The 19,909-nt window shown below is 35.7% G+C and overlaps 3 protein-coding genes across 5 annotated transcripts in view; 1 reads left to right on the top strand and 2 right to left on the bottom strand.

Annotated features, from left to right (window-relative positions):
• LOC128991473 (protein sickie) overlaps nt 1–10,670 on the top strand; it is a 93,775-nt gene extending 83,105 nt beyond the window's left edge. For all 3 annotated transcript variants that reach the window (XM_054414383.1, XM_054414384.1, XM_054414382.1), the window contains 11 exons: nt 27–199; nt 1,008–1,149; nt 2,057–2,198; nt 2,952–3,133; nt 3,506–3,677; nt 4,380–4,596; nt 5,235–5,433; nt 6,046–6,286; nt 7,009–7,178; nt 7,779–7,943; nt 8,397–10,670. In XM_054414383.1, the coding sequence (XP_054270358.1) occupies nt 27–199; nt 1,008–1,149; nt 2,057–2,198; nt 2,952–3,133; nt 3,506–3,677; nt 4,380–4,596; nt 5,235–5,433; nt 6,046–6,286; nt 7,009–7,178; nt 7,779–7,943; nt 8,397–8,489 (1,896 nt within the window). In that variant the 3' untranslated portion in view covers nt 8,490–10,670. The remainder of the gene's footprint in view (nt 1–26; nt 200–1,007; nt 1,150–2,056; nt 2,199–2,951; nt 3,134–3,505; nt 3,678–4,379; nt 4,597–5,234; nt 5,434–6,045; nt 6,287–7,008; nt 7,179–7,778; nt 7,944–8,396) is intronic.
• Nucleotides 10,671–11,445: 775 nt separating this feature from the next.
• On the bottom strand, nt 11,446–13,978 carry LOC128993459 (uncharacterized). The gene is made up of 2 exons (XM_054417366.1): nt 13,827–13,978; nt 11,446–12,122 (listed from the first exon to the last, which is right to left on the bottom strand). Exons 1-2 carry the CDS (start codon nt 13,858–13,860, stop codon nt 11,623–11,625), a joined length of 534 nt encoding a protein of 177 aa, XP_054273341.1. The 5' UTR covers nt 13,861–13,978; the 3' UTR covers nt 11,446–11,622.
• Nucleotides 13,979–14,429: 451 nt separating this feature from the next.
• LOC128992051 (muscle M-line assembly protein unc-89-like) lies at nt 14,430–19,908 on the bottom strand. Its single transcript, XM_054415429.1, has 2 exons — nt 19,640–19,908; nt 14,430–16,672 (listed from the first exon to the last, which is right to left on the bottom strand). Exons 1-2 carry the CDS (start codon nt 19,647–19,649, stop codon nt 14,898–14,900), a joined length of 1,785 nt encoding a protein of 594 aa, XP_054271404.1. The 5' UTR covers nt 19,650–19,908; the 3' UTR covers nt 14,430–14,897.
• Nucleotide 19,909: the final 1 nt, after the last annotated feature.

Genomic DNA, 19,909 nt, shown 5'->3' with positions numbered 1-19,909 from the left:
AATTATTCGTATAATCTTACTTTTAGTTGAGAAGCTCGTTCAACAAGGCGTTCTCCAGAGGCAAGAAGAGCCGAGCAGGATCGGTGTCGGACGTGGAGGATGGACGGGGAGCGTCAGACATGTCTGCCCCCTCCTCTCCCCTCCTGGGTCATCCCCACCACACCAACGGAGACGACCACGGAGCCGTCGACCACAACTTGTGAGTCCCCCAACTGTGGACAGCCACTGAAAACGTTTTGCATGAGTTTATTCTCAGATTTAAAATTAAATCCTAGATGCATTAAAAGTGTTGTTTTAGCTACAAAAGCTTAATCCGTATTCAGTCAGACAAAAGTAGAATGGTTCCATTAAAAAAATAGACTGGCTTATTACATTTTGATTACAAAAAACCCCGTTTTTTGTGAGGTTAACTTTGACAGGAAGTGTATTGGACAAATCACCTGTACAATGAAAACTGCTGGAAAATAATGAACGTCCAATCTTACGTGTATTGCTAGGTCATCTTAACCACTTCTTAATGATCTTAATGATCTTGTAGGTCATTAGTGGGGTCGACATGTTTAAATATGAATGTTGCAATTATTTCAATGCTAAGCAATGGCGTGAATTTTTGTCATCAGCACTCAACGTCTTAAGAGGCTTATGCTCAAGTTCTGCTATGCCTACGAGCATTACCCAGTAGGTTATCTCGATTTCAAAAACAAGATGAAACAGCTCTAACCTGAACTAGAGAGATTTGTATCGACAGAGCCGATATTTCTGTAAATCGCTTAGAATTATTGACCAGAGTTTAAACAAAATTAACAAGGTCACTTAGTCACCAATATTTTTATTAGGCCTACATGAGGAAGTTGGCACTTTACGCTTGGTGTTTCTAAAGATTTGACTTATAAACTGAGTTTAAAATCAAATAAAATAATGGAAATATTTTTAGAGATTGTGGTCTTACAATCATGTTAACTGTTTATTGTGTTTTGTGTCATACTTACTTGTGTTTTGTTGGTCAGGCCGTACGAGAGGGACACAGTGGTAGAGGAGCTGAAGAAACAACTGAGAGAGAAGGACCTTGTGTTGACAGACATCAGGTTGGAAGCGCTCAGCTCTGCTCATCAACTCGAGTCCCTCAAGGATACGGTCATCAAGATGAGGGTAAATATTTGATTTTTTTTCATTTGCGTATTCAAATTTTTTTGCTAACTGTAAATTAAGTCACGTTTAATATATTTGTTAGAAAACAACACATAGGGTCACTATTGATTTGTGTAGAACCATAGACTAAACAACACAAGTAGACTTGTCATCCCATTGTAAATTTTGACGCACGTTTTTCGTGTCCAGTTCATGTACGGTGACACTGGACGCTAGTGTCAACAAAATTTTGTTTCTATTATTTTAGGGTTAATTTTTTGATTTGTGCTTTACTGTTTGGTTATATAACTAGGAGACAAGTTATTGTTTATGATTAGATCGTATTATTTTATCAAAGGAAAAGAGTACATCGACATAGCTTTGTTATATTTAGCTGGAACGCAGTCTCTCAGCGTAAAATTTACTTAGGTGAGTCGGTGGCTCAGTTTGTAGCGTCACAGACTTCGGGTGCAAGACAGCGATGTCGTGGGCTCGGATCCTGGTCACTGCCGCAAACATTTTTTCAGTACAGTTCACCTTTGTACTGTACCGGCTCACTCCTTGCTTTGCTGGATACGTTCCACACACAGATCTGTAGTCTCTGGGCAAATGCAAAGTTTAAAAGAGAGAAAAAAAATGTATAACTTCTTACTGGACTATAACAACATGCTGGTACGTCACTGTGGAAATACCACACTAATTTTTTCCATCCAAATCAGGTTTAAGAGTGATCATTGACCAATAATTGTTATTGAAAATCCAACAAATCCCTCAAAGACCCTGGGGATCAGACCGAGTACTGTATAATTTAATAGTATAATTTAATAAATAACCTGTAAAGCTAACATTTTTGCTGAGTAAAACTATAATTTAAACCTTTGCACATTAGTTTGAAAATTATTTACCCTAATTAATTGCTTTGTTTCAGAACGAGATGTTGAACCTGAAGCAGGACAACGAGAGGCTTCAGAGGATAGTGACAAGCAAATCTTTAACATCGTCCCAGAGCTCACTGCCACTGAACGAGGTGGAGAGAAGATACAGTATGGGAGACGCCATAACATCATCAGGTAAGGAGAGGTGCTTTAGAATTTAGTCATAAAACACAAAATGTAGAAAATTTGACCCTGTGTTTGTTGTGATTGGAGTTTGATGGGATTGTTTGTGATGTGAAATTTCACAAATGTTCTTGCCAATTGCTTAAGCTAAAACATCTAATTCTTTGCAGGAAATCTTAAATTAGTTAAAAGTCCTAGCATACTGTACTCATTTCTATATAAAATCTCTCCTCTTCCCTATCTGTAGTTCATTACTTGTCAAAATTAGATTCTCTTTCACATGGTGTTTGCTAATGTTTTTGTGGTCTTCCAGCTTTTCTTCCCTTTCCAACAAATTCTTTCTCAACCCAAATTGTAGCTGCTCTTTCTTTATTCATCCTTGTTACATGGACAAACTTCGCAAGTCTGTACATCTAACAAGTCTGAGGGCTGTTTGTATGTTAAGATCTCTGATGAGCTCCTTTTACAACTAATCAAGCTATTTCAAATCTAAAACCAGCTACAAGTTTTGTACTTTCCTGTCTACTATTGAAGTCTGTTTCAAACCCTCTTCCACAATTTATCTTTTCTAAGTAATTTATCTTCTCTTCCTTAATAACATTAGTGGAAATTGACGCTCTCTCCTTTAAATTAAGGCACGTCATGAACACCTTAATTTATACACCCTCATAGATGTGTGTACGTCCAAGTCAAATGTGTCCAAAACCTGTTGCTGCCAAAGAGGTCTCCGAGTTTAAACTAATATTTTTGATAATTCTCCCACAGAAGACAGGACACTGATGGACGACCCTGATGGCAAGCGTGTGTTGGTGTCAGTGTACCTGGGCTCTCATGGCAGTTACCACAAGTATGTGGAGAAGGCACCTCAGTGTCCCATAGCTACCCTCTCTGTCAGTGGCAATACCAAGTGGGAGATGTTGGACGCCATGGTCCGACGAGCCTTTAAGGTAACGCAATTGGAAAGTTTGCTTATGTTATGTCTTTCAGCCCATTGAGCTGCAGGATTTCAGATTTTTACCTATTTATTTTAATCATCCCTTATCTCAACATAACAAAAATAGTTTTTTGTGGACTCTTCCAACCAAAATGTGTGATCTGAAGTAAAATCGCGAAAAGTCAACCAATATCATTAAACATCATCCTAGGTACCCAGGGTATCATGCACCGCCACACAAAGATGAACTCTTAATAAGTTGCTCTTGAGATCCCCTGGAGACCCCTGGACTAAAATTTTCTAAAGTAAACTAGCTAAACTCTATTTCTTATTTAGCTTTGTTTCAAATATGTGTTGAGCTAATGTTCCTTCTGTGTGCTTGCAGGAGTACTGTGAAAGGATAGACCCTCTAGGCTCTCTGGGAGGTCTAGGCGTTGACTGTATCTGGAGCTATCACATAGGAGAAGTGGTGCGGTACAAGGACAGCAACCTACCCGACCTGCTTCCCTGCGGATACCTGGTCGGCGAAACTTGCAACATCTCTGTCTGCCTTAAGGGTACAAACTACTTACTGTTGTATGTTAAGGGTGCAACATAGGGAGTAGGTGCGTAGGTTTATGGGGTTTCATGGTGGCAGGCTGACTTAAATAGGAAAGATTTTGTTCAAGGGCTTTAAGCTAGGATTTTGAATTGTAGAATAAGGATAGCAGATAGCTTACCTTGAAGAAGTGTAGGTAGGCATTTTTTTATTTTTGTCCCCCCAGGACTATAGGCACGAGCCTGGGTTTGTTTTTCACATTACTTCAGGCACACAAGCCTAGGGGTTGCGGCATTATCACGTAGATAAAATCCATTGGTGATTTAACGGGATTAGAACCTGGGACCTCTTGGACTGAAGTCCCGCGCTCTAACCACTAGACCAGCTCGCTCCCCCAGTAGGTAGGCCATAGAACATAACTAAGAGACACTATACAACAATATTTTGTCCTGGGGGACTTTATCAGTGGTAGAGAATTTACAAAATGGCTGCTGTCATGACAAAAACATAAATTGTACATAGTTGTAAATAAACTAGTGATATGTGCCAACACTGCATAGTTGGCAACAGCCATGACTGCAACCATTTTGTAAACTCTCTACCACTTTCTCTACAGAGCCGTTATAAAGTTGGATAGCTTCTTCCAAAAGTTGTCATATATCCAACACGCATGAATAGAGTTTTTACGAGGTTCATAAGATTGCTAATTGTTACGTTGCAGGTGCCTTACACAACGGCAGTGTGGACGCACTGGTGTTCCAGACACTCATACCCAAGTCCATCGTACAGAGGTACGTGTCGCTACTGAGTGACCACAGACGCATCATACTGTGTGGGCCGAGTGGCACTGGCAAGACCTACTTGGCCAACAAGCTGGCCGAGTACCTGGTGCTGCGGCAGGGCAAGGACAGTATGGCCGAGGCCATCGCTACTTTCAAGTGAGTCAGTCAGTCGAACTATGGTTGTAGGTGGAAATTGTCAGACGTCTTTTACAAAGACTGTTGATCGAAGAAGGTTTAAATCTTCATTCATCACATGATGTACTGCATGTACAGTATCACAATAGTTTTTTGTCAAAGCTTAGAATCACTTTTTCATGTATTAAAAACTGAATCCAAGATAAATTAAGTAAAATTTGAGCAATAGTGTTGTGAAACCTGACTTTCTTCACACACAAGAATATCATGGCAAACAAGTTTATTTTAATTTAATTGTTTTAGTTTTGTACTGGCATTTGTGTTACAATTAAGTGAATAATGTACGAGTAGCTGAACAACATCGTCTGCCCATGCTTTTTTTTTTCTTGTAACTGTGGTTTTAATCACTCTTCAGTCAAGATCACTTATTACACTCAATCATAAAAGATAGCTCGCTGGGTTCATTTTCAAGCCATCATAAAGTAATAAATTTTCTAAGAATAGAACTTACTACCTTGTGAATCATTATAAGATTTCTGCATTTTAAATGTATTATAAATGTATCTCTAATTGTAATAATGAAAATTTTCCTAAGATATTTAACTTAAAACATCTTTGCTGCTTCTATTAGTTAATGATTGTCCGTCAATATTTTTCAGTGTGGACCACAAGAGCAGTAAGGAGTTGAGAGGATATCTGGCGCATGTGGCCGAGCAGTGTGAGCTGGACGCTAGTGAACTGCCTTCCGTCATCATACTGGACAACCTACAACATGCGGCCAGTCTAGGCGAGGTGTTCAACGGACTGCTCACCACTAAACACCAAGCTTGTCCCTACATCATCGGCACCATGAACCAGGTAGAGCAAACACTCGTATGCTCTTGTGTTTTAGTAGTATTTTTTATTTTACCTTGAGGTGTTGTTGCTAAGTTGTAACTAGTCTAGATCAGATTAGATTAGTTTAGGACACTCCAGGATGCTTATTTTAGGTGAAGAAGAGGGGATGATTATTGAATGAAATGATAGCTTTGTAAGAGATAAACTGCCTCTTGTACAAAACCACTTGTTTAAAAGTCAAATGATGAACGACAGCATGGTCCAGTTTGACACCATCAAAAAGCTACTAAATCGTCTCAGAATCAAACCGGTTACTTAAGCAAGCATAACTTTTCCAAAAAGGTTAGTTAGCTAGTAGCTTTTTTGGCAATGTTATGAATGAATTAGAATTACATTGATCAACTTATAGCTAGCATATATATACTTATCCTCTTCTATCCTGGTTGTTCCCAGGTTTGGAACGACTTACCAACAATTTATTTTTCAAAACCACAGAATTTTGAATTTTGCTTAGAAATAGAGTGGAAATTCATTCAGCCATTTTGTAGACTTGGCATAATTTTCCAAGTGGTTCCAAAAAACACCAATTATAAAATTTTTCATAAAATGAAATCAATGTCTCTTATTTTTTAGGCAACTTGTGCCACCACCAATCTCCAACTGCACCACAACTTCCGCTGGGTGTTGTGCGCCAACCATATGGAGCCTGTGCGCGGGCTGCTTGGCCGATGCCTCGCCCGACGCCTGGTTGAGGCCGAGTGTCGGGCGGGCACGCGAGACAGTGACCTTGTGCGGGTGGTGGAGTGGCTGCCTCGGGTGTGGCACCACCTCAACCAGTTCCTCGAGACTCACAGTTCATCTGATGTTACCATTGGTGAGTTGATGGATAAAGCATGATGATTGGACGATGTCGATTTAGATTTCCTATTCCTCTGTGAGGTGCAGAGAAAAAAGTGTAGGTATTGTTTCATTAAGGTGGTGTTAATTGGATGTCTTTTGCTGTCAAGCACCTCTGATCTCCTTGTTAAGTCCCAGATGTTTTTGTTAAAGCTTGAATTTATCTGAAAAGCCAAGTATTTTATAATCTACTATTCCAGATTTTTTTACATTCTAACATTTTAAAAAAGTAGATAGTGAATTGCCTGACTTACTAGATTTTATTGTATGCGAGTTTAACTTAAAAGTAGCTGAGAGTTGCACTGTTTTTGAATTACTGTTAACGTATTTCACATAAGCGAAGAGTCAATTGATAAACAGTCACCATTTTTTGGCCATTAATCGAACCGTGTGTCTTGTCATAGTAAGCAAATATTTCGCTATACTTTTCTGGGACACACAAGTTTTCTGCTGTTCGGTAATTTATATTTTACCCATAGAGGACCTTACAAATTTTTTTGGCAAGCCCCCCCCCCTAAAAATTTTCCAAAAACAAGGTTCTGGGAGCATAAATGCCGAGTAACAGAAAACCCGATGATAAAAACAGCTGTTAACACAGTTTTTTTGAGCTCAAACATTATTATTAACTAATAGCTGTAAACATATTTTTTTAAGTTGTAAATATGTTCCTTCTTTTTCTAAACCATGACACCTCCGCAGGTCCCCGGCTGTTCCTGACTTGTCCCATGGACACCGACGGCTCCCAGGTGTGGTTCACCGACCTGTGGAACTACTCCGTGGTGCCATACCTACTGGAGGCAGTCAGGGAGGGTCTGCAGCTGTACGGCTGTAGAGCTCCTTGGGACGACCCTACCTCATACATCTGCCAGGTATCTTGAGACTAAAGTTTTTAATTATTTCTCCATTGCGGAGCAAGCTGGTACAGTGGTAGAGCACAGGGCTTTGGTCCCAAGGTCCCAAGTTCAAATTTCACCAATCACTAATAGATTAGCTTTGTGGCAATGATGTGACCCTTTTAAGTCTAGCCTAAGGTAATGTAAACGGTTCCTAGCTATAAAATAGTGCCCTGGAATGTAAGGAAGCATTGTTTTACTTAACACAAGGAACAGACCAACAGAACCATTATGAGGTTCAAGGATTGAGAGAAAAGAAGTAAAATTGTAATGCTTCGAACCTCAACTAATCAGCTGTTTACCAGTTTAGTTGTTAATGATTGGTGCAATTAGTGGTTGGTAGTGAGTCGTTGCATCACTTTCAGTGGCAATGAGAGGTTATAAACGAAAACATAACCTTTCTAAAAAGTAATGATTGTTAGTAATTAAAAAGCAGTCGTAGATAAAGTAGTGTACGCATAAATTGTATTTCAAATGTATTTACCTTTTACACAAAAAACAGATGGTAATTTTATCGTATTTCTCTGTATTTTTTTTTCTCTAAATGTGTAATATCATTCTTTGTCTTATTTGCAGACGTATCCGTGGATCAGTGACGCGGTACAAGGAGGGTCGGAGGCTCTGATACGTCTGCGGCCGGAGGACGTCGGGTACGACACTCCGGACAGAGACATCGTCGGCATCGGCAGCAGCGCAAAGTCCCTCAGCTCCAACCAGAGCGATAATGAAGCAGACCCTCTGGTGTGTATATACTTGATCGCATTATGCACGATCCTACTTTACAAGAATTTCTAAATATGTAATGCATTTTGTGTGTGTATTTGTACTGGTAGTGTCAATGTCCTTGTCAAGAATCCCTATTCTGTATGAATCCCTAGTAATCAAAAGGTCACCGGTTCGATCCTGAGAAAGGTTTGTAGCTTTTTGATGGTTCGAAACTGGACCCATCTTGATCATTGGGCTTTTAAGAATTGATTCTGACGAATGAAACAGCTGATCTTAGGCAGTAACAAAGCTACACAGCTCATCTCACACCATTCTACACTCATCCTTCACTCATATTTGGGTTAAAATACGTACCTAGGTGGCGTACCCATCTTAATAATTGAGTTGAAGTGCGCCTGTTTGTGTTTCGTCTAATAACAGTGGTATAGTCATGTGTTCCCGTCTCATAATAGTGGTATTTTGTTCCAGCTCAACATGCTAATGAGGCTACAAGAGGCTGCCAACTACCCAAGTCCCCCTGACAACGCTAGCAACGGAACCGGTGTCGAGTCGACCCTCTGAAACCAAAGATTCTATAAAAGTTTCTCATCAAATTACCAGTTACAGTGTTCCAACATAGAGTACCTAATTTACAAAAACATCAACAACTGCTCAAGGTATTTAGTTATCGTAACCGACCAAGAGTTTTAACGAAGTAGTCGAAAACTTCGGTTTTTTATCCCTAGCGAAGTATGAACCCCAACCAAAGTCAGATGTTTAATTTTTGTAAATAATTTTATCTGTATGAGAAACTTTTACTGAAACCAACAGTATTAGTGTTATTATATGTATATTGTAGAGTATATATTGTACAAATGAAGTATGTCGCTTCTTACCAAAACAATTTATCCGGTGTACATACTTGATTATGTTTTATAAATACTATAAATACTTTATTTTTACAACAAAAAAGCTTTAACTGCCTTTTGTACTAGTGCTAAATCTGAGCGTGCGTTTTTGGTCGCTTCGTTTAGGTTGTAAAATGTTCTGTAAGCATGCCTTATTTTCTTAGTTTAGGCACATAAGAATTGACGATGCCAAAAGTACTTGGTATTCAGGCAAAAAATGTTTTTGAAAAAGTGAAGTACAAATGTTTCAACAGTGATTTACTGTAATTTTTTATCTTGAATTTTAAAACATTTTGATGTAATTGGTGATCTCACTACTCCAAAACAGCTGTTCCTAACTGTGTAATTCAACTGCCAATGAGAAAAGACAATCGATTATGTGTAGTAGACATTATACACATCGCAAAAGAATTTAGCAGCTGGTCTGCTTCAACGAAACTAAAAATTTTTACTTAAGTAATTTATATGAATGTACATATTATTTTATGAATTAATACAATATGTGTCAAAAGTTGAATAACTTTTACTTTTTAACTACTTTTCCTCATATCTGAGTGTCTAAAAATTATCGAAAGTCAGCTGTTTTTATAATAAATTTCATGTATACACTTTGTAAAACTTTTTAGTGTAACCAAAAATTAATTATTTTATTTATTTGTGCTCATACATTATATGTAAGAGATGAAACTTGTTATAATTTTTATTGTTTACTGATTTTCTTTTCAAGATTCAATATTCTTGAAAAGAATTATCACGCTAATAATCATGTTTATTTTTAAAAGGCAACATTTTTGTGGTGTATAAAACTACAAAACGAACGAATTAAAATTGTGGCTCTTTTATCGTTTTGAGGAAGTAAACAATAAATGAGCCTACCTTTTATAATAAATAAATAATATTTTTTATTAGAGATTTATTAATTTTTAAAATTTTGCTAACGTAGATACAGTTTAAGCTTTTTAACTATTAAAACACTTAAACTTAGCGAAACTTTAATTCTAATTTATTTTAAGAACTAAAACTACTATTCAACTAGAAAGACTATGTTTGTGTTTACATTAATAATGATAACAGTGTTGTGATTTAATAACCAAGGTTGTTGGACTTAGTTGAGGTCAGTTAAAAAAAAAAGGAAGTGTAAGAAAGTTTATGTAGTTTGGAGTATACAAATGGTTCTATAAAAACCTCCCTCTTTTTTAGATTTTAGGTCTTTTCCTAAGCTAACTTTTATACAGTTAAAAACAAGTTTTTGTATGAGGATTGCAATTTTGAACAAGAGGGAATCTCTTGTACTGTAATTAACTTGTATGGTTCTTTTTCTTTGAAACATTACACTTCAAAAGTTAAAATCTTTCTTCAGACTTTTATCACATAGAACCACCTAGGTTGTGGACTTAACTCTGAAAAGCCAAAATTCAAGACAATAAAAAATCTCAACTTATTTTAGACTAAAAGACATTTGTATCAACGAAAGACACTAGATTAGCTCGCTTACAGTGCCCGATGTAAACAGTTTTGTAAAGTGCTTGTAGTGATAGAGACCCCCCTGTTTCACTCCCCCTCCCTACTGTGATTGTTATCACTATTGCATGCTCTTATCAGTGCCTGGTCAGCCTGCCTCTGGTGTCATCCTTTTATAGAAATTTTTACTCCTTTTGTAAAACGTGCGATGTTGCTATTTTGATTTTTACACTGTTTTATATCATGTATAAATCTCATAGCTTTTGCTGTAAGTCTTATTGAATGTTTATAATGGTTTTTTAAAGCTATTACGATGTTATATAAAATGTAAATGTTTGTAATGCGAAGAGTGATTACCAAGCTACAGTTTGTTGACAATACAATAAATGTTATTAATTTGTCATAAAATTTGGAATGTTCTTTTCACCCTCTTTTATAACGTTGTAAAAAATTGATATATTGTGTTAGTAAACCTTTTCGAGTTTGGGTGGAAAAATCTTCTTTGAGTTTCCATGAACCAAGAAAAGTGGTTTTCGGTGGTTTTCGAAGCAATGCCTGTGTGTGGATGTGTACAGACCTACAGACTACTCTGTGGTCCAATTTTAATGACATTTGGTATGTAGGCACTGTAGTAGGCACTAACTCATGGTATCTCCAGGTTTTTTTTTTCTATTTTAATTTTTAATGGTGATATTATTTGATAAACGGTAAAACCCATAAATAAATGTTTAGTTGAATTAAAACGAAACGGCTCAAACGATTTTGATAAAAATTGAGTATGCTATGGTCCTTTTAACTCTTACTGGTGCAACTCCAACTGCTGTAAACATTATGGTCCAAAGGTTGGTGCAATTATTGTGATTTTGTTCACAAAATATCATTGTTTCTCCCACCATTTACTAAGGGCTTTTTGACAAGCAAATGGGAGAAAGTATGTGATACCGTTGCTATTTCTGGAATTGTGATTAGTCTCCTAATTGTTGTCATCCTTTTATACTATTTTTATAATAGTTTTTTTAGTAATATGTTCTATAACTCATTTTGAAAATTTATCATGCAATCCTAATCCTAATCTTAAAAAAAAATCAAGGAAGATTACAGATGGGTGACATTTTTAAATCAAAGAATTATAGCTCAATAAACTTTAATAGTGTTTTAAAAACCAACAAAATAAGTAATGGCAATAATTTATCAGTATTCAATTAAAAGCTTTAAACGTTGTCTTCTACAGTGGAGAGTTTTGAAAAATACTGAAGCTTGCATACAATTACAATGCTAACTCTCGTACTTGGGGTAAAACATAGGTGACATAAGGAAATGCACTTTCTCCAATCCTATTCTGTAGATTACAGAGTAGGTAAAAGTTCTTGCGGCTCTTTTACCACTTCTGTAGTTTCTGACATCTCAGCTGGCTTTTTCTGTGCTTCCTCGATCGCATCTTCTGGAAGGACCGTCGTTTCTCCCATATTTGCTGCTGTTACATTTTCAAGTGGAACCACAAGGAAATCTTCCATCAAAACTTCGGTACCGTTTGCAGTTTGCATCATTTCCTCTTCGATTCCTTCAACTAGAAAATCGTTTGTAAAAACAAACGTTCCATTTTCCGGAACTAGAGTCTCCGTTAGCATTTCAGGAGTCATTGATTGGTCAGAGGTTAGATTTCCGGTCTCGGTTGTTTCTTCCAAAGTACTGTTCTCTTCTGGTCCGTCCCACCAACCAGGAAACGAACTTAGCCCGGACATGGGAAGTGATGCATTTTCTTTTTCAAGGGGTTCAGATGCCAACTCAGGGTCCGCAGCGAAGCTGATGCACGTCTCAGCTGTGAGAAGTACGTAAACGATAGCTCCTGAAAAAAATTATTTCAGTGAATATCTTAAGTTAATTGAATGTGGCATTTTATAGTTGAATCTTGGGTTCAATCATTGACTATTGGATACTGAAGTAGATGTCACAATTATATGGACCAGCTGTTGCCAGTTTGTTTACTAAAAAATTACATAGTTGTGTGAGCCAGACACAGAATGTGCTAGTGTCTAAAATTCTATTTTCTACCTTTTCTTTCGTTTCTGACATAGTTATTGGGTCATTCATAACAGTTGCTATAGCTCATAATAATAAGTCAGTTCAGTTCATCAGTTTGACTTGGTAAAAAAACACGGTGTATTCACAGAAATCAGTAATTTACATCAGCACAATTTTTAGTTTGGCTCACATCAACTACTGTGATTTTAATTTTAAAACTGGCAACATCTTTAACATTGGGATGGAATGTCTAGTCATATAAATAGTCAAAAGGTTCAAATCCTTCTAAACTACCCTAGATTTTACCAATAGTTCATGTAAAGCTGTTACTACATCTATTAAACAAAACAAATCGTAAACGGTTTTTGGTGAGGAGAAAACATATTTTATGGCTCTTTGTGGAGGCAGACCTAAAAATACAGAAACAGTTCTTGTATACAACATTTTTTTGAACTTTCTATTAAAAGTCAGTTGTTAGGAGGATTATAAAGTTTCCAATTAGCAATAATGACACAGTCAAACTTTGTTCGTTGTGAACCAATCACTAGTATTTTTAAGTCTATCAAAAAAAGGAATAAATTGTCTTGTTAAAATTCAGGATTCCCCAGAAATTTGTAGTGAAATTCTTGTTTCTCATAAAATTTAAAACCTAGACCACACTGATACTTGTTCAACTATTTACTAGTTAAAGTTTTACCTGAAAACATAAGTAGGCCTTTATCAAACTCCTTGGAACAATAATGTGCCAAGGTAAGGACTTAATCATGCTAGGGAATACTGTAGGAGATAATTCTTGACATAACATTTACTTAAAAAAGGTTAACTAGCGGAGTTAGTTAAACATCAAAGGAGTAACTAACAGAGTTTATGAAATTGAAAAACATCACAGCAAGTGAAATAAAATTATAAAAGTGTGTGTTTCCACCTTAAGCAAGAGGAATTCATATTTTTAAATGTAATAGAAAAGGGAAAATTGGTTGAGGTTTCTTCTATAAAATTTCCTGTCTAAAAAGCTATACGTAATCTGATGTATATTACTTAACATACTTATATACTTAAAGAATATTATGTTAAGTTATATTGTAGCGAAACAACCATTCTTCGTTCCCTTTAAAAGATGATCTCCGTTAACTTTTTCTTTTTATTTATCATATGATTCTTTTTTTTAAACACCTATCTAAAATTTTATCTAAGAGCTTGTCAATTTGTTTTTATTTTACACAAAAATTCAACAATCATTTATATAATTTTTATATTTATATTTTTATAATAATTTATATAAGTGCAGTGTAGGATATTGCTATTTTCTGAAATTTTATATAGTTTATGTTGATTTCATAATTAAATTTAATGTTATGAAATCAAGGTGATAATTGAGTTTCTAAAATATTTTCAAACCCAATAATTTTGTCAGGTCATAAAGCTTTTATAGATCAGAATACGGCTCTAAATAAATATAAGTACACTTTGCAATTAACTTAATAGCCTACGACTTATTAAAAATGTAGTAAATATTTCATTCACTTACCATAGTAGTAAAATACTCCCATTCTCGAAAGCATCTTCACTCTTCAACGCTTCTAAGCCAAAGTGACTGTCCAAATAGGTTCTAAGTTAGCCCATACCAATTATTTTGTTTGAACGTCATTGTACTGATAACTTTAGGCACGCCCAATTATTTTGAGCTTTTATCAGTCTCTAAAGGTAAAATCCTTGAGGGAGCCGACGTAAAGTTGCTTTAATTGTGCATTTGACAGTGACAATCATAACAATTCATACGCCATTGGACAACCAATATGAAACTTATCAGTATGAGTCAGTTTTTCAACCATTGTTTTTCACTGGGCCATTAGTTAAATTTTTCCTTAAGGATGAGTGTAAACATTGAAATCACTGATATCTCATTTTTGAGTTGTCTTATTCAATTGAGCAAAGGAGATCAATAGCAGCCTGGAAGGAGAAATGTGGTATCCTAAATAAAGGGAAATAAACTAGTCCTATGTTTTGTAAAGATAACAAATTTATGATTCACAAAAGCAAATAGTTCAAATACTAAATATTCAATTTAATTTTCCTTTTAAGAACAGATGCTTCTTTATTACTGATAATTTTTTCATAACATTACATGATTTTTAAGTTTTATGACTACTAATCTATGTTCATGTACCCACAACACATAAAACTATAAAACACAATGTAGATCTAGGTGTAAAGTTATTAAATATTTTATTCTCTGACACTTTTGATCTTGCAAATGTTGTGACTTTGAACATATTACTTAGCAAAGTTCCAGTGGTGTTTACATATAGATTAAAATTGATCAAGTGTTAAAGTGCATTAGCTACATAAATTAAGTAAGTAAGTTACATGCTCTCAATTTGAACCTGATTTTTTTCATGTTGTACGCTCAAAAGAAAATAGTATGTCCTGGTGGGAAATAAAACAATTAAAAATATATACCTCGTCAAAAACATAAGCAGAAATTACACTCTTAAATATTTAATTTTGTACAATTCCTTAGTTTCTAATAAACTTGATCACTTGCAATATCTGTAAAATATCTTTTATTTCTCGAAACTATGTAAAAGGCAACAAAATTTTAATCAAACTCGTTATTTGTATCGAGGAAAGTATGGCCGGCCCAGTCGCCTCCAGTTTGGGCACTGCCTTCTGAATTTATCGACTCCGGATCTGGTAGCTGAAGACATATTGCATCGCCTTCTTCAGAGTTAGCTGCAAGAACAAATCTTCCAGAACCACACCAATACCACATTTTCCCAGTCGAGCCAGCCGATAAGTCTTGTGGTAGCGCCGATCTTGTATCCTGAGGTAAAACGGGATTGAATAGTTTGTTAGGAGTTTCTTCGTCAATGTTATCTTTGTTTTTCTCTTCACAAACATTATCTGTACATCTTTTCTCTATTCTGTCTTGAAGAGTTTTACTTTCTGATGTATCTTTATCCGTAGCATTGTTTGCTGGATTCAAAGATTGTTCTGAAATCTTTAACTCCTGATCATTATCGATTGATGATTTTTCAGAATTTGAAAGCTCTTTTCCAGTTGAAACTACTTCTTCCAATGGTGGAGAATTTTCTAGATTGAATCCTTCTGGTTCCAAATCTTGTTTAACAACAGGGTTTTCAGTTTCAAACGAAATATTATCAGGTGGACTTTTGACTTCTGTTATTGTTGCTGGAACTTCTGAATCTGATGTTTCTTCAGATTTAGTTAAGGGTGCTTCAGTTGTACTGTCTTCAGGATTTTCAACACTTTTAGAATTCAAATTTTCAATTAATTCTTGGTTTCCAAACGCTGATTGAATGCTATTCATCTTAGCCGGAGCTGTGTTTTCCATGTTTTCCTCATTCGTGGTTGGATTTTTAATTCCTTTTAGGTTTTGATTGTCTTCAGAATTTTCATTTTTCTCTTGTCCTGTATTCTCTTCCGTAAGTGAATTTTCTTTGTTATCTTCAGATTCTTCAGGCTTTTCACTTATTGCTCTTTCTGCTGTGATCGGATTTTCTACTCCCATCCCATTTTCCTGCACGGTAATTTGTTTATTTGTTGGTATATCTGTACTTTCTGTCTTTCCCATGAATGATGGATTTTCAATCGTTGTAGGTTCAACTGGTTTTTCTTCTGTTTCTTCTGGTTTCTCTTGACCAAATCTATCAATTTTTTCAGCTGAATTTTTAACCAACGACGACTTTTCTTTTACAGCACCAGGATTCTGATCTAGTCTGTTTTCTTTGAATATTTCCTTATTGGATGATCCAGTATTGCCTGCTTCTTTATTAGTCCCCATTATTAGTGGTTTTTCTTTGCTCCCATCAGCAAACTGTGATATGGATTTATTATCATCTGGCTGTTCTTGGTCAACACCACTAATTTCTTCAGACTTTTCAGAACCCTCATTTATCAACGGACTTTCTCCCGTCCCCAACTCTTCTTGCCCCTCAGCCTCTGTTTCTTCAGGTATTTCTTGACCAATGTTTTCTATATTTTCCAAATTTGTACTAAAAGGATTTTCTCCAATGACCTCTTCTAGTGAATTGTCTGCAGCTCCAGTACCACTTCCAGATTCATCAACTTCTGAAGGATTATTTCCAAACATTGGCCGCCAAATCCCGGCATACATTGGGTTACAATCCACCTCCCATCGTCTGCTACATTTCAATGTGTGAATATCAAATTTCTGCCAAGGGTAACATGCTTGAAGTCTTAAAAACCTGTTGTCGCAGCGATAATAAAATAGACAATCTGGACTTGTTGCGAAATAGACTCCTTTTTCTCTTGGGCAATTTATAAATTCGGGTTTTAGAGTGATAAATTGAGGTCTTACAGTGGCGATGAAGTTCATCAACAGGATAACCCCTTGAACAAAATAGAAATAAAGGGTTTTAGATTTTTTAAACAGTTTTAAAGAGGTGAAGTGGATATGAAAACTTAAGAGTCTTCCGTAGTGGAAGCCATGTTGGATTTCTTCCCCATAAGAACAATGTTAAACATTACATCATTTGTGGACTCGTAACGGCGTTATTTGTTAAGATATAGCTTTGAAATTTATAATTTGTATTTTTAACATAATGGACTCGTGACTGAGGTTTTTGAATTTTGAAAATCCATTTTCTTTTCCTTTCAATAATTAGCTTAATTTTAAGCTAATTAATAATTAATTATTCATTATAAAAATTAAAAATTGTGAAATAAAAAACGTCAATCTCTAGAGGACCACAATTCCTTAAATTTAACTCCTTATCCATAATTATATGACAATTTGCTGATGAGATATTTGGACCCAAAGTTAACATTGTTCTTATGGGGAAGAAATCCAACATGGCTTCCACCACGGAAGACTCTTAAGGGAAGTCATCAATGTGTAAAGAAGAAAATCAGCTGATATCGGAAAATGTTAGTCTGACTTGGATTTTGTTGGCTTTTATAAAGATTGTGATAAGATCAGACAATTTTCTTTTTTAACATAACGATGCTTGCAAACGTCTGAAAGAAGCAGATATTCTTTGCAGGTATTTTTTCAATGCTAGACCAAAATAACATGATTGTTAATCTCCAGAGTACCGTTTGTATTTTAAATAAACCATCCATGTAAATATTTTGTACCTTGATCTAAGAGATACCAACTTTGTTTGGGATATAGTACCATAAGCTTGAAAAGTTGAATATATTTGAATTTTCTATAGACTATGAAGTTATTCAGTATTTATTGGTAAGGTGCAACTGTAACTTTCATAAATATCGCAATAGAGATTTAAGGTAGCTAACAGGATAGGGGTGATTGTTTAAGGCTAAAGGGTTTCTTTTATGTCAACGTCGTTGCTAATTTATATGAAAAACATAAAAAAGAGAAAATAGTCCAAACCTCTGACATTTTTGTGGATTGGGGGATATTTGATAACTTTACTCTCACATCATGACATCATGGATGCTAGTGTTAAGTTAGCAACTCACTACGTATGACCCTCAAACAATCTTCTTATTTTGCCCTACTATTTCTATTGGTTTCCTTCTCTAAAAGTAGCGTAGAAATGTTTTTCCTTTTATGTTCATAAGGTTTAAAAAAATAACTCCAAACCAGAGTACCGAAGGTAAACCAGAAATTTTCACTATCGTGTCTTAAAGATAGGTTAAGCCTACTTTACTTACTTTACTACTTTACATTACTTTAATGGATAAGCCAGCCATTCACTGGACCTGTATGCATATTTTGCACGACCTGCATAATATGGTGTTATTTTGACACCATAACACGGTCTATAGCTTACTATACAAGAATAATCATGTTTTGACCAGTCTTAACTCATTGATGTCATCTTGGGCTGGTTATCCAGACATCACTGGTTTATGACCCTCACCCTTATGACCTAAAAGGCTATACTATCTTAGTACTACCATAGATTAAAAGAATTAAATATAGACTGTCAGCTGTGCTACGGTTACCATAGGTTCTGGCGCACACCGCTGGGAGCGCCATGTAGTTACGGCGTACGCGCTACGTAAACTACAGCGGTGTGAGCCGGAACCTATGGTAACCGCAGCACAGCTGACGGTCTATATTTAATTCTTTTTTTGTGTATGGTACTACAGACACTATACTAGTTTGGCTATGTAATATACAGGGTGGCCCGTACGTAAGCAAACAGCAAAACTTCAAGAAATATGGCCCTATATGGGTCAAAATAAAGAGAAAATTTGTGTTTACACTTTTTATTATACGATTTTTCAAACAAATCGTTATGAAACTTGCTATGTATGTATTTCCACGACATTATAAACCATTCTGTTTTAGGACATGTACTTCTTACAAAATTTAAGCTAATTTAAAATCACTCTAATTTAAGCTACGGTACTCTGCCGAGGCAATTTTAGGTAACAGTAGTTCTGTTTTAAAGGCAATTTATGTCAATAAACTAATCAGTTCCCAAGCTTTAATTTAGAACAAGGGAAAACAATCAGCTGAATTTGCAATCAGCTGAAAGTGCAAGAAATCTTCTGGGTAATTAGAGCAAGTGCCAGGAAAGCCATACTTCGTACTGGTCTTAAACAATACTCCTCAACACGATGGAAAAATAAACATACAACTAACACAGTAAAATACTTTAATAAAAATCCTAAAACAGTTGATTCAAATCGCAAAAACACATTGTACACAAGAGGAAATCAGCTGATTTATACCTCATTCTTAATAAATAGAGTTGGAAATAGTTATTTGTGCAACTAGTGAGAAAAGTGAGCAATTGACTCACTCGAGAGAAATCCTTACTCACGAGCCGTAGGCGAGTGAAGAATGGTTTCTCGAGTGAGGAATTGTACTTTGAACTCGAGTTGCACATTATACTTTTCCTACAGTTACCATAAAACCATAATTTGTTACCATAATTTATGAAGAAACATAACCTATTTTTGCACAGAAGTGAACTTTTAATATAACATTTAATGTGAAGTGACAAATACAACAGTACAACAGCTGACCAGCTGATTTACAGCCAGTGCTGCCAACGTATTTCGCGCGCATAGACGTTGCCTGCATGTTACGTGCTCACTATTTCGTGCCTTCAAGTTGCAAATCTGGAGTGAGACAAAGTAATTAGAGTGAGACAATGTTAACATTGTCTCACTGATGAGCGAATTGGCCACTTTGCTTTCTCAAATCAGTGAGAGAACATGTACATTGTTAGGTAACTGTAGGAAAACAATATTTTCTTGTACATTGTGTCATTTAAAATTACTATTTCCAAAGCATGAAATTAAGTTTCACTGCTATAACTTTATCTAAGAATCCCATCAGTGAAAAATTAATACTTTTAAATAATGAATACTCACAAACAATCATTGTAGTTTTCTATGCACGTGCCTAGTTACCTTCAGAGTTAGCAAAGCTAGCAACAGTAACTCTATGTCCTTGCCTTATCTTTCACTTATTACTGTGTATGTTCTCCTTACTTCCTTATCTGCAGACACGGTTTTAATAACTATGACATTTTATTTTTATGTGGTGGATAATAGGAAAAAGGAGAATGTCTGGTAACAAAACCAGATGTCCAAATGAAGTTTGCAACTAAATCTTTCTATTTGGTTGTAAAACATTTTAAA

The sequence above is a fragment of the Macrosteles quadrilineatus genome, unplaced genomic scaffold (genome assembly GCF_028750875.1).
Source record: "Macrosteles quadrilineatus isolate MER2022 unplaced genomic scaffold, UCM_ALF_1.0 Scaffold_4__1_contigs__length_99947679, whole genome shotgun sequence".
Taxonomy (NCBI): Eukaryota; Metazoa; Arthropoda; class Insecta; order Hemiptera; family Cicadellidae; genus Macrosteles; species Macrosteles quadrilineatus.
This window is presented reverse-complemented; position numbering and strand designations above follow the sequence as displayed.